Raw genomic sequence first — 14,697 nt, forward strand, 5'->3', positions numbered from 1 at the left:
AGGGGAAAAAAGGAGCACCTGATGTCAGGGGCTTAAGTGGAGAGCAAATGTTTTGAGAATGATTAGGGCAATGAATGTACAAATGTGCTTTGCACAATTGATGTATGTATGGATTGTGATAAGAGTTGTACGAGACCCTAATGATATGATTTATTAAAAAAAAAAAAGAAGGAGGGTCCTGGGAACCTCCCTCTCTCTCTCTGCCTTCATTGCCCAGCTGGCTGACTCTGGTTGCCGTGAGCCCTGTGATGCGGCCATCGCTATTGAATCCACATGACTTTGCACCCACTGGTCTGTGATCTTCCTGCATTCTGCATCATTGCATGTGGCCACATGAGTCTGAACAGGGACTTATGAAGTAATATCAAATTTTGGACTAGTATTGGATTTATGCACTTAATCTGGACAGGGCTAGATAGATGTTTGCTTCATATAGAATTACTTCTTGATATAAAGCTTTCTTTTACACACAAGAGTATCACTGGATTTGTTTCTCTAGTCAAACTGGCCTAACACAATTTTCTACTCCAATTAATTGATACCTTTCCTGATAAGGATTATTCTTTGTAGATCCACTGTTGTATCCAACAAATGTTGATCAGGTAGGTGATTGACAAAGTATTGCAGCCTAAAATATTACATCCTAAAGAATGTCAATAGTGAATTAAGAACAGAAAAAGAAGGTGCAAAAGGCTGCTCTAAGCGACTTACAAATTAAATGACACGCCTGTGTTATAAATATAATTCTTATCCCTGCTTTACCTACCAATAAGGAAGCCAAAAGCACAGAGAAATAAATAACTTGCCCAAGATTATACCGGTAAATGGAGGAGCCAACATTTACCAGAAAGTCTTCCTGCACAGTCCATGCTCTCAATAATTATTTTTATATTTTTAATAATTAGTGCTGCTCATTAAAAATCCCTCTAAAATTGTTTATTCAATATTAATGTCAGAAGGACTTCATGCATATTTTTAAGTTTGCCCAACAAGAGATGGTTATTCCACTTTAAGGCTACTCGCATCCGAGAAGGCTCTTTATAATCTGCCCTTCCCCTGACGCCATTTGTATGGTCCCATTCTCCAAGAACTAATGTAGGCCATAACCCAGCGCTTTATAAATGTCGTGATGTCCTACTGGTGGAGTGAAACCAGATTCTTAAACATGAATTAAGTCAAAAGGGAGAGTAATAGAAAATATCTTGGTTTTGTTATATCAGGGGTCCTCAAACTTTTTAAACAGGGGGCCACTGTCCCTCAGACCAGTTGGAGGGCTGGACTATAGCTTAAAAAAAAACTATGAACAAATTCCTATGCACACTACACATCTCTTATTTTGAAGTAAAAAAACAAACAGGGCAAAAACACCTGGCGGGCTGGATAAATGTCCTCGGCGGGCCACAGTTTGAGGACCCCTGTATATGAATATGCTTTTAGTAGGTCATGATACAAAAGTGTTTTATACAAGATAGCTTGAAAATCTCACACCAAATTGTACTGCTTTGACTCAGCAAGTACCCATAAATGCTTGTTAAATAAATCAATGAATATGTTTAGCTCACTGTATTTATAAAACGTATGGGTATCACGTTGTAAATCAAGTTGATGAGAGGCTACTAAGGTTTTTAAGACTGGGTAAAGTAAGGAAAATTAAGGATATCTAATTATGTGCTAAGCTGTGTTAAGCAAAATACTTTCAAAAGCACAAACATCAGACACCAATGGCTTACCTCTACGTCCAGGATACACATGGGGATAGTATTCATAATAAAGGTCTGGCTGATCAAGATTTCCGAAGGGTTCAAATTCCACTTCAGCATTCTGGAAAAGGCTCAACTTTACCAGTAGTGCCAGTCTCACAAACCAGAGCTAAAGTCACAAAATAGAATGAAAATAGCAAGTTATTTTTAATATGTAAAAAATAATGAAATTCCCATTTCCTATCAATTTGGTATTAGAACTTGAGTCCTCATATTAAGCAAGGGCAAGATCACCTTTTATTCCTTGAATATCTGCATAATTATTTGTTTATAAACATACTCTTGAGTTATTAATTATGCGAATGATTGTGCTTGATTCCATTAATTAATTCCATGAATACGTATGGGGTGGAAATATGTACAAAGCACTATGCTAGCTAGGTGTGAGGAAGATAAAAATATACCATCCCTTCTTCAAGGAAGTGGTAGAGAATGTCTGCTGAGGGAGGGGAGAAGGTAAGCACACACAAATAAATTAGGTGGAGAAGTGATAATGGATTGGAGGAAGGAAAGGCAAGAAGGATTAGGAATAGACTGTGGATAAAATAGTGTTTGAGAAAAGCATCAAAACACTACACAGAACCTCAACAGGCAGGGACTAGAAGGGACCTGGTGCAGGTTCACCAGGGATAGGAAATGGTAAGAAACAGGCGTGGAGAGTGGACAGTATGCGGTGTGTACGAGGACAGCACACTACCCAACTGCAGAGGATACATAGTACATTTAGGAAAATGATAGAAATTAAAGTGAGAAGAGCTGCCAAATCAGAGGCTTTTAGAATTAAAAGGTATCTCAGAAATGACCTAATTTAATCTTCTCCTTTTACCAATGAGAAACAAATGAAGCCCAAAAGGAAGTGATTGCTCAAGATCACACACATCATCAGTAATGTCATTAAAAGATGGGAATCAAACCGAGTCTAACATCCTTTTCATTATAGCTTAATGTTTATGGCCATGTTGTAGGGGGTTGTGTATACAAGCTTAAATTGGATTTGGTGGGCCATGGGAAGCTATGGATAGCTTTTCAGTAGGAAAGTGAAATGACCGAAACTGTGCTTTAGGAAAATGACTTTGGCGGCAGTTTATTGAATGAATCTGAATAGAAAGTCTTGAAATACTTTCACATGAGCCAGTCAGGGTGCAACATAGCACTAACGAAACATACGACTTTCCTCTAGTTCTTTAATGCTTTCCCCTCCCCGCTACTATCATGACTCCAATTCTACCTTACAAATCTGGCTGGTAGAGATAAGAACTGGAAATACAGGGAATCCAGGACAGATAAACCCCTGAGGACCAATAATGAGAGTAGTGATCCCAGGGTAAGTGGAAGGTGGGGGGAGAAAAAGGAACCGATAACAATGATCTATATATAACCTCCTCCCAGGGGGACAGACAACAGAAAAGAGGGTGAAGGGAGACATTGGTCAGTTTAAGACATGAAAAAAAAAAATATTAAGGGTTCAGGAGGGAGAAAGGGTGGGGGAAGGGGGAAATGAGCTGATACCAAGGGCTCAGGTAGAAAGAAAATGTTTTGAAAATGATGGCAACAAATGTGCTTGACACAATGGATGTATGTATGGATTGTGATAAGAGCTGTACAAGCCCCCAAAAAATGATTAAAAAAAAAAAGAAATAATTTCACACGGGAGGCTAAAGCTAATATTCCCACGAGGGCCTGAACTTGTAGTAGTAAAGGATTTGAGAAATATGAAAGAATAATAACCTAACACTTACAAACCAGTGCATGGAGAGCTGAGGAGAAGGCAGCATCTCAAATTATAAGTCTTTTTTCTTATCTTAATCATTAAGTCTTAGTGGGAAGAGATTACAGAACAAACAGCATTCTTTTTTTTTAATAATACAATTTATTTATTTATTTTTTAGTAGTTTTATTAGGGGCTCATACAACTCTTATCACAACCCATACATACATCAATTGTGTCAAGCATATTTGTACATTCATTGCCCTCAGCATTCTCAAAACATTTGCTCTCCACTTAAGTCCCTGGCATCAGGTCCTCTTCTTTTCCCCTCCCTCCCCGCTCCCCACTTCCTCATGTGCCCTTGATAATTTATAAATTATTATTTTGTCATATCAAATAAACAAATTCCTCAGGCCTCTTCAAAGTTGTTCCCCTCAAAAACTCTTGTTTTGGGGTAACTTAACTTGCTTCATTCTGGGAGCAATCTCTTACAAGTAAGAATACGTTATGATACTCCCCATGGAAAGGGAAACATTTGAAAACCTTTTCAGCTCGGTTTCCTGACAAGTTTCCTTTCTTTTACAAGGAAACTTCTGTTAACGACTTTTTTTTAATTGAAGGGAAAGTGACTGTATTTACCCAGGGCTTTGAACTAGTTCGTTTCAATTTAACCTTCCAGAGATATACTGAATTGGAATGAACCCACTGACAGCCCTGCTATAGCAAGGAAACAAAACACATGGAATAATTACCATCACTCCTCTGGGATAGACCTAACCAACCAATTAGATCACGTTTTTCTACTAGACCTCAACACACCTCAGAATCTGCCACAATTGAGCACCAATCACCAATTCTAAGAGGTAAAACTTAAATGCCAACTTTTTAACATGTCTGATCTTTACTATGGAGATCATGCGCTGACCACCCTACAAATGAACGTTTGGCTTATACCACATGTACTTCTTAACATGGTACTGTGAGACTCCCAATTCTTATCAGTTGATACATGGATTACAGTATAATACATAAAATATAATTAGGCAGGTATGAACTAGAGTAATCTCATACTGAAATTAAACTTAGGATATGAAAAATAAACTTTTTGCTCTAAAATTATTCTTATAATCACGAAAGATTATGTTCCTTCTCCTGCCCCCAAATTATGACAAGCCAAATAAAAATACAGGAAATCTGTAGGTGTTTTACCTGCAGTGAATCTGTTGTGTGACTGGTAGGCAGCCCATTCTTGCCATAGCCTTGACCATGGGCTGTAAGGAGGCGTCCACATAGGTCAACTGCTGCCCTCCAGTTTTTGCTGTTCTGAAAAGACACAATGACAGAAATCACCAAAACAAACACACAACATCCAACATACCCACTACAGCTCCACCTAGCCATTAGTAATAATGACAAGGTCGGTCAGCTAGCTGGTACAAAGAAGAATGACATTTGTCAATGTTGATGTGCAAGCAGGCAATGAGGGGAGCCAACCATGGGACACAGTTCAAGATGATCAAATAATAAAAACGTTAACATTTAACAATGGATACAACAGAAGAAAGAGACTTATTGGAAAGTTCCCCCACCTCTCTGAGAAACCTGTCTGGTGGTTTTCCTTTTTTGCAAGATAACTATCTTGTGATTTCTGTTCATTTAAAATCGGTAATTTAATTTTATGCTGTGCACTGGATGTATTCATTTGTCAAGATTTGAATGTGACTATACAGCAAGTGGTTCTATAAGTTTAATATAATTCTATTTTATCAGTATAAAAAAATTCAACGAACTATGCTAATGTTACATGCAAAATAGGTCACTCTTTTCGCACACAGCATACTTCCATATTATTTCATTTTGTAACTTAAACCATGGAAATGCTGGATTATATTTATATACCATCTCATTAATTTGGACTCTCTTGCATTTACTTCTGTAAATGAATGGGAAAATGTAACCATAGGATGTTTTAAACTTTTGAAGAACCTGAAAGTGGATGCTCAAAGTATTCTGTCAGTAGAACTATTTTCAATATTTCAGTTGTACATATTTATACAGCCAGAAGGTATGTTTAAGTATTTCTTTCCCAGTAGAGTCTGTGCAAAGCTTTGTGGGCATGATGATGAATGGATGTTCCATTAACTGCACTACTCAGACTTATGACCTAGGTTAGGGGTCATCAAAATGCGTGCTGCTTGAGAGCCATGTGTGGCTGTTTCAGTACATACATTTGACTCTGAAGTAAAACTGAAACATTTTAAAAGGATATTGAGATAATAATGATTTCATTTATTTGTAAAAACATCTTTATGACTCTTGAATAGCTTTTAAATTGTTGTGAGGAACTTTTCTGTCTCAAAAGTTTGCTGAACTCTGCTCTCGAGCAAGGAAGACAAACACTAAACAATACTTTTTCCCAAAATTAAACAATTTTGTGTGCATGTAAAGTGCTTCTTGAATAAGAAGTATAGGATGTCCTGGCAGTACATAACTGGGTAGCCTAAGATGGGCCCTAAGGGGGCAGTTGTGTAATTGAGGGGTAAAATTAAAGAGACGTCAGACAAGGCATTTAAGGGCTCACCTCTTCTGATAGAGACCAGAACCAGAATGAGGCAGTAATGTATTCTCCCCAGCCTTATATAATCTTGGGCATGCAAGCCACGATAAGCACACATGTAACAGGAAGGGGTTCTATTAGAGGGATATATGTAACACAAGGGGGATGAACTAGGGGTATATACGCAGTAAGAAGGGGAGGTATAGACATATACATGTAACAAGAAGGTACATATGTAACAAGATGGGTGGATTCTAGAGTCAAGATGACAGCCTAACCTTGGTTGTTTCTGAGCTGGCTTGACCTTAGGTATCTTTGAGCTCTTCTCCAGGGGAACAATCTATAGTCCTTATCAGAAGGGAGTGGGCCCCACTTAGGGTGGGACAGTAGACAGGGCCTGATTTCTTCAGCCAAGTAGCCCTCAAGCAATTGACTTTCAAGTATATACAGTAGCAATCATGGGCTTGCAAGCAAGCACCTTAAGATTGGCATTATTATGGGGGTACATTTGGGAAATAACTTTTACTTAGGAGAATGTGAGTGGGATGAATCTCCAACCCATGAACCTGAAGGTCTCCCTACACAGAAGCCCCCGTTTCCCAGACTCCTTAACATATGAATGAATAGAATTTGTTCTCTCTTCCGGAGCAGCAATAAGGAACGAAAGCTTCCTTAAGGTATGCTATTTAGGGTGAGCCCTGTAGCATGACTAGAAATCGGCTAGGTCAAGAAAGTGGAAGGAGAACAGCTTGAGTGAAGACATGGTGGTGACAGATGAGAATGAAAATGTAGGCAGGACCTCAGGAACCATGCGAGAAGGGAACAACAAGCAATCCAAATTGGTGGTGAGGTGGGGGTGGGAGACCTGGTAGGGCATGATCAAGGGGAATGTAACAAAGAGGAAGTGCTAAAATCCTGGTGGGGACTGAGCATGATAATGGGACAGGAGGGAAATAGAGGAAAGAGCTGGGAGGCAAAGGGCATTCATAGAGGTCTAGATAAAGACATGTACATATGCAAATATATTTATATGAGGATGGGGAAATAGATCTATGAGCCTATATTTATAGGTTTAGTATTAAGGTAGCAGAAGGACATTGGGCCTCCACTCAAGTACTCCCTCAATGCAAGAATACTTTCTTCTATTAAATTGGCATTCTATGATGCTCACCTTCCTGACACAACCGCTGAAGACAAAGCGGGTGAATAAGCAAATGTGGTGAAGAAAGCTGATGGTGCCTGGCTATCAGACATAGCATCTGGGGTCTTAAAAGCTTGAAGGTAAACAAGCGTCCATCTAGCTCAGAAGCAACAAGCCCACATGGAAGAAGCACACCAGCCTATGGGATCAGGAGGTGTCGAAGGGATCACTGAAGACAAATGGGTGCATAAGCAAAAGTGGCGAAGAAAGCTGATGGTGCTCGGCTATCAAAAAGTATAGCGTCTGGGGTCTTAAAGGCTTGAAGGTAATCAAGCGGCCATCAAGCTCAGAAGCAACAAGCCCACATGGAAGAAGCACACCAGCCTATGCGATCACGAGGTATCGAATGGATCAGATATAAGGCATCATCAGAACAAAAAATCTTACCATAGTGAATGATGGGGGGAATGCTGAGTGGAGACCCAAAGCCCATTAGCAGGCCACTAAAGACCTCCTGGCAGAGGGGTCTCGGGGAGGGCACTGTTCTTTATGGAGAATATTCTACACACCAGACAAAATTCTACGTGGTGACGATATAGAAAACATGGGGACCTTATAGGTAAAAAATTATTCCCTAACTTTCTGTAACATAATCCCGAAATACCTTTATTTGGGTTTCCTTTGGATACAAGCTAATTTATGTACTGTCACATTGGGAGAAACTGCTGTAGCAGAACAGAAACCATGCTGTAGGCTCCCTGTGGCAAGAGCTGTACGTTGTGCATGCCATGTAACCTGTGACTATCTTACCTGGATATGTTAACATGAAATAACAATCATGAAAGCATGGTGTCCACTGTGAAGTAGACATGAAATAACGTTAATACAGCAGGTAAAAGTTTCCAAAATTATTATACAAACTGTCTGTTGTTCTACATTTTTTGGGTAAATAACAGTGTCAGCAAGATTCAACACTACCTCCTTGTGGAACTATCCTTCTTTTTTCTTTGTGTGTGTGGGCGCCTGCACCTTAGAGAAGTTGTGTCATGTACAGAAAGACTATGATGTACATAGTCACATACATTTAAGGACCCTTAGTGTATTTCTGTGGCTTACTCGCTCATTTCCTTTTATCACGGAATACACCATTGTATGCAGGAACCACCATATGTTTATTCATTCACCTTTTGAAGGACATTGATTATATCCAGTTATTGGAAATTATGAGTTCTAAACAGTTTTTATGTGGACATAACTTTGCAACCCATTTCAACTATTCAGCCTATTCAGATAGGTTGAAAAGTTATGTCCACACAAAACTCTGTCAGTCACCTTTCAGAAAGAAGATTATGGGTAAAGGCAAAGTGTCTAAAGAAGGAGAAATATTAACAAGTATTGGGAGAAACAGTAGGAAAACCTAGGCATGTTGACCGTCAATATGTGGTTGATATTTACGTATACTTAGTTGTGGGATTTCTTCAGCAGGACTCAGCTATCAACTTGCTTTCTATGGTCCTGAAGTATAGTCAGTTAGCATGACAGTTGTAGCCATAATCCTTTCTGTAATGTATTATAAATTCTACAGCTGCTATGCCTGTGGTTATATAGCCATTCGGGAGGAAGTTCGCTGGTATGCAAATGGGCAGGATAAACAGAGTGCCTGTGCTTAACCAGGGCGGCAGGGACTCGGGGAGGAGACGAGCCAGTTAGGGTGCGATGTAACAATGATGAAAAATACAACTTTCCTCTAGTTCCTAAATGTTTCCTCCCCGCTCCCACTATCATGATAGGAATTCTGCCTTGCAAGTCTGGCTAGACCAGAGGATGTACACTGGTACAGATAGGAACTGGAAATACAAGGAATCCAGGGCGGATGATCCCTACAGGACCTGTGGTGTGAGTGGTGATACGGGGAGGGTAGAGGGAGAATGGGTTGGAAAGAGGGAACCGATTACAAGAAACTATATGTGACCTCCTCCCTGGGGGATGGACAACAGAAAAGTGAGTGAAGGGAGACGTTGGACAGGGAAAAATATGACAAAGTAATAATTTATAAATTATCAGGGGCTCATGAGGGAGGGGGGAGCGGGGAGGGAGGGGAAAAATGAGGACCTAATGCCGGAGGCTTAAGTGGAGAGCAAATGTTTTGAGAATGATGAGGGCAATGAATGTACAAATGTGCTTTATATGGTTGATGTATGTATGGATTGTAATAAGAGCTGTATGAGCCCCTAATAAAATGATTAAAAAAAAAAAAAAGAGATAAAATGTGTAGTATTTACCCAAGGACAAAGTTCAGAGGATTAGGAAAGAAGCAAGAATGGAAATAAGATATACATGGAGGATGTGTGCTAAGAGATGATCTATTGAGATTACAATGTTGATAAAAATGTGCATAAATTATTGAATATGAAATTGACTATTTGCTCGGTAAACCACCCAATTCACAATAAAACAGTAAACAAACAAACAAACAAACAAAATCCAGAGGTGCTAGTGGCATATGCTACTAATTTTGGAAGTAGTTGGTGGCATGGGCAACTAGACCTTAGGTGTGACAGGGGGGGGGTGGGGGTGGGGGGGGGTGGTGGTGGCGGGAAGTAACTGAAGTAATTCAAGCATACAGTCCTTGTGTGGATGAAAGAATTGAAATTCAGACATTTGCTTGCCACTTTCTTTGTTCCTTCTCTAGGAGAATTATGTGCATCCACATTGAGAGAAATACACAAAAGCGTTTATAATAACCCCTAACCCATTCTTATTCAGTTGATTCCAACTCATGGTTACTCATGTGTTACAGGGTAGAACTGATCCACAGCACTTTCTTGGCTGTAATCTTTATGGAAGGAGATAGACAGGCCTTTCTTCGGTAGTACCCCTACGAGCGTATAAACTGCCAACCATTAGTTTAATAGTCAAGCGCAAATACTTTATGTCACCAAAGGAAACGAAATTGTCATAGTAGGATTCATTTTGTAATGTTATGATAAAACGGACATACAAACATGTCCTTGGAAATAATACAGACCACAGACATTGATGAGTAAATCCCAGATATTTATGAACTCTCATCCACTCAGTCAGCAAGTATGTGCTAGGCACTACGCTAGGGTATCAGTCAGACAAGGAAAGTCTCCATGCCAACTTACAAAAATTAGACTTTATTTACAAGCTGGAAGTGGCAACGCTCTATTTTTTAAAAAAAATCATTTTATTGGGGTTCGTACAACGCTTATCACAATCCATGTATATGTATATCCATTGTATCAAGTACTTTTGTACATCTGTTGTCTTCATCATTCTCAAAACATTTACTTTCTACTTGAGCCCTTGGTATCAGCTCCTTATTTTCCCCCTCCCTCTCCCAGCCTCCCTCCCTTACAAACCCTTGATAATTTATAAATTATTATTTTTTCGTGTCTTACATTGTCCAATGTATCTCTTCACTCACTTTTCTACAGTCCATCCCCCAGGGAGGGGGTTATATGTAGATCATTGTGATCGGTTCCCCCTTCCTACCCCACCTTCTCCTTCCCCTCTCATTATTGGTCCTGAGGGGTTCATCTGTCCTAGATTCCCTGTGTTTCCAGTTCCTATCTGTACCAGCGTACATCCTCTGGTCTAGCTGGATTTGTAAGGTAGAATTGGGATCATGATAGTGGGGAGGGGGGGAGGAAGATTAAAGAACTAGAGGAACGTTGTATGTTTCATTGGTGCTATACTGCACCATGACTGGATCATCTCCTCCCCACGACCCTTCTGTAATGGGATATCCAGGCAACTCACTATTTCTAAGGAGAGAAATAAGCTTAAAATAAAAGCCCTAGAAAAATTAAACAAGTGGTCATATACAACTAATGTGAATGGGGACAGCTAAAGAAATGTAAACAGCTAGAAGCTATTTCAACAGTTCAGTTAAGAAGAGAGAGGAGCATTTACAACACCGGCAGTGGAGGGCAGGGACGGGAGGAAAGTAGGTGAGAGACTAAACAAGGTTCAATAGGTTTTGGTGACTATTTAGACTCAAAAACTCACTCACAGTTATTGAGTTGTTCCCCATTCATAGTGACTGGAACTGCACCTGCAGGCTTCTGAGACAAAATCTTTACAGGAGCAGAAAGCCTCATCTTTCTACCACGGAACAACCATTGCCAATTCTGACTCCTTCAGGGACAGAATGGAATTTTCTGCAGCTACAAATCTTCACAGGAACAGAAAGCCTCATCTTTCTCCTCCAGAGTGGCTTGTGGTTTCAAACTGTTACCTTGTCGTTAGTAGTCCAACTTACAATCCACTAATGTTAGCAGGCTTCTTCAGAAGACATATAAAACTCACTGCCATTGAGTCTATTATGAACCATACTGACCCGATAGTCAGAATATATATGCTGTTATCTGGTGACTTCCACTTGTTCCCTCTCATAGTGACCCTAGGTACACCAGAATAAAACACTGCCATCCTCACAGTTGTTCTTACGTTCGAGCCCATTCTTGCAGCCACTGTGTCAATCCATCTCATCAAGGGCCTTCCTCTTTTTGCTGCCCCTCCACTGTACCAAGTATGATGTACCTCTCTAGGGACTGGTCTCTCCTGGTAACATGTCCAAAGTACATGAGATGAAGTCTCGCCATCCTTGCCTCTAAGGAGCATTCTGGCTTTTCTTCTTTGAAGACAGATCTGTTTGTTCTTCTGGCAGTCCATGGTACTTTCAATATTCTCTGCCAACATCATAATTCAAATGCATCAATTTTTCTTCAATTTTCCTGATTCGGTGTCCAACGTTCACATGCATATAGGCTACTGAAAATACTCTGGCTTGGATCAGGCTAGCCTTAGTCCTTAAATGAACATCCCTGCTTTTCAATACTTTAAAAGAGTTTTGGTGCAGCAGATTGACCCAATGCAATGCTTTGATCTCTTTACTGTTTCCATGAGCATTAATTGTGGAGCCAAGAAAGACAAAATCTTGACAACTTCAATCTTTTCTGTTTATGTTACCTATTGGTCCACTTGTGAGCATTTGAATTTTTCAAAAATTTTATTTACATCGAGTTGTAATCCACACTGAAAGCTATAATTCTTGATATTCATCAGCAAGTCCCTCCAGTTGGCCTGTTTCAGCAATCTGGTTGTGCCATTTACTTATCATAGGTTGTTAATAACCCTTCCTCCAATTTTGATACTGAATTCTTTTTCATATAGTCCAGCTTCTCTGATTATTTTCTCAACATATAGATTGAATAAGTATTGTGAGGGGATACAACCCTGATGCACACCTTTCCTGATTTTGAACCATGCAGCATTCCCTTGTTCGACTCCCATAACTACCTCTTGATCCATGTACAGGTTCCAAATTAGCACAATTAGGTGTCCTGAATTCCCATTCTTCTCAAGGCTATCTATTGTTTGTTATGATACACACAGTCAAATGCCTCTGCATAGCCAATAAAACACAAGTAAACATCATTCTGGTATTCCCATGAAAATCCATATAGCAAAGAATTAACTCAGTGCGAGATACTCCCTCCTAAGGAAGAAGAAGATGGAATGTGAATAGAGCGCTTAAGGTAAGTCTTGAATAATACAAATAGAGGAGAAAGAGTAGACAGTGAAAGACAGAGGGAAGGAAAGTCCAAAAGGAAGAAAAAAACAGGTCTTTGTAGTGTTTCTGGAACTCAGATTCCAAGAGTATTCGTACAAGTAATATGAAATGTAGGAGAAAGAAGCAATTATAGCTAGTAAAATAACCCCAATGTCTGGTTACAGGCAACTCTTGAGAAAAAGAATTGAAAAAAAAAGTTATGTGAGTAGGTGATGAAGTGAATAAGTATTGACTATTCAATAAGCTTGACTGGCAAAGTGGTCTTACCTCTTTTATCAATCGTGTAAACAGAAATACTAAGTCATTCTTTCATTCAATAAAGAGTTACAAAAATCTACTGGAGAGCACACATAACATATGCTAGGTGAAGGGAATGCAAAGATGAATTTGGAATGAGGGAAAGAAATATACACGAATGATTACATAAGTGTATATTATGAAATACAAACACACACACAATGATGGGGACTCAAGCAACTACCAGAGATGTTAGCCAGGGTAGTGTAGTGTGAAGCATTGGGATCCAATCCACAGGGTCAGCAGCTCTGTGGGAGAAAGACTGGGTGTTCGACTCCCAGAAACCCAGAGTGGTTGCTGGAGTCAGAATTGACTGGATGTCAGTGAACTGATTTTGGTTGGTGAACTGAGGGTGGTGAGTCTTGCAAGATTATTAAGAGGAATCCATCTTAATAACGTAGGGAGAATTCACTGCCATCAAGTTGATACAGACTCACAGCGACCCTGAAAGAAAAGGTAGAATTGTCCCTGTGTGGGTCAGAGACTGCATCTCTGTATGGGATAGAAACCCCTGTCTTTCTCCTAGGAAGTGGCTGGTGGTTTCAAACTGCTGACCTTGTGGTTCACAGCCCAACGTAATCACTATGCTACCAGAGCTAGGTAGGGAGAAAGGTCTCCCAAATATGAGAGAGGGATTATTAAGACAAACACATGAAAGATAAAAAAGCCTTATGAAGACAAAGTTCAATCTTTGAATTTGTGGAACTGATAAGAAAAACAAAAGAACAAAAGTCTGTTTAGTGAACACAGTGCATTCCTGGCACTGGAAAGATAAGAGATGTTGTGGAGAAGTAGCTAAGGTGAAGTTGGAATGGTAGGCAGGGGCTAGCTTCTCCAGGGTTTCCAAGCAGGAGGTGTAGAAGAATTTTAAGGAATACATTTAAAAGTGGAGTGATTGACGCCAGGATCATATTGACATGTTTATCTGCATTAAGAAATGAAGTGAGATTTCTTCTAGGAGAAAATATGTCTGATTTGATGGATTGGTTTTACAGTGAGTACCAACTGCCAAGTAGGTCACATGGCACGCATGTCCTAAAAATTTCACGAGCCTAATCTGTACTCCTAGGTTTTGTTGGAAATAAATTTAAAGTACATATACAACATACAATATGCTAAAAATTAATTATATACTTTGCAACAATTTGAATTTACAAAGACACATTATAGATCATTTTAAAATGTGTGAGGGGGTACCTAGTATTTCTAATGCTTTTCAGGGTCTATGTGAATAAAACATTTTTAAGCCCACACTGTGCTAGGTGACTACCAAGATAGACCTAAGGTAAAAGGGACTCATTCAAGCCAGGAGTGGAGGAGATATATTAGAGAAGAAAGAACCTTTCTATTAAACATTTGGGCAGTAAAAACTCCAGGTTTCTGGCTAAATGGCTGGTATCATTAGCTAATATAGGGGATAGAGGAGAAGCAGTAGGTTAGTATGGTGGGGATATTAGTGAAAATATACTATGTACTCATACATTTTAAACACATTACTCTCATGCATGCTATTTTATTTTGTTTTGTTTTTTTAAAATAGTTTTATTAGGGGCTCATACAACTCTTATCACAATCCATACATACATCAATTGTGTAAAGCACATTTGTACATTCATTGCCCTCATCATCCCA

The 14,697-nt window shown here is 39.5% G+C and overlaps 1 protein-coding gene across 4 annotated transcripts in view; it reads right to left on the reverse strand.

Annotated features, from left to right (window-relative positions):
• TRAPPC12 (trafficking protein particle complex subunit 12) overlaps positions 1 to 14,697 on the reverse strand; it is a 181,701-nt gene that overhangs the window by 111,197 nt on the left and 55,807 nt on the right. For all 4 annotated transcript variants that reach the window (XM_004709834.2, XM_045294255.1, XM_045294256.1 and 1 more), the window contains exons 4-5: positions 4,678 to 4,791; positions 1,731 to 1,869 (exon numbers count right to left, since the gene is read on the reverse strand). In XM_004709834.2, coding sequence (XP_004709891.1) covers positions 1,731 to 1,869; positions 4,678 to 4,791 — 253 coding nt within the window. The remainder of the gene's footprint in view (positions 1 to 1,730; positions 1,870 to 4,677; positions 4,792 to 14,697) is intronic.

Source organism: Echinops telfairi, unplaced genomic scaffold, assembly GCF_000313985.2.
Source record: "Echinops telfairi isolate 266 unplaced genomic scaffold, ASM31398v2 ScPeMD7_3509;HRSCAF=4178, whole genome shotgun sequence".
NCBI classification, from domain to species: domain Eukaryota; kingdom Metazoa; phylum Chordata; class Mammalia; order Afrosoricida; family Tenrecidae; genus Echinops; species Echinops telfairi.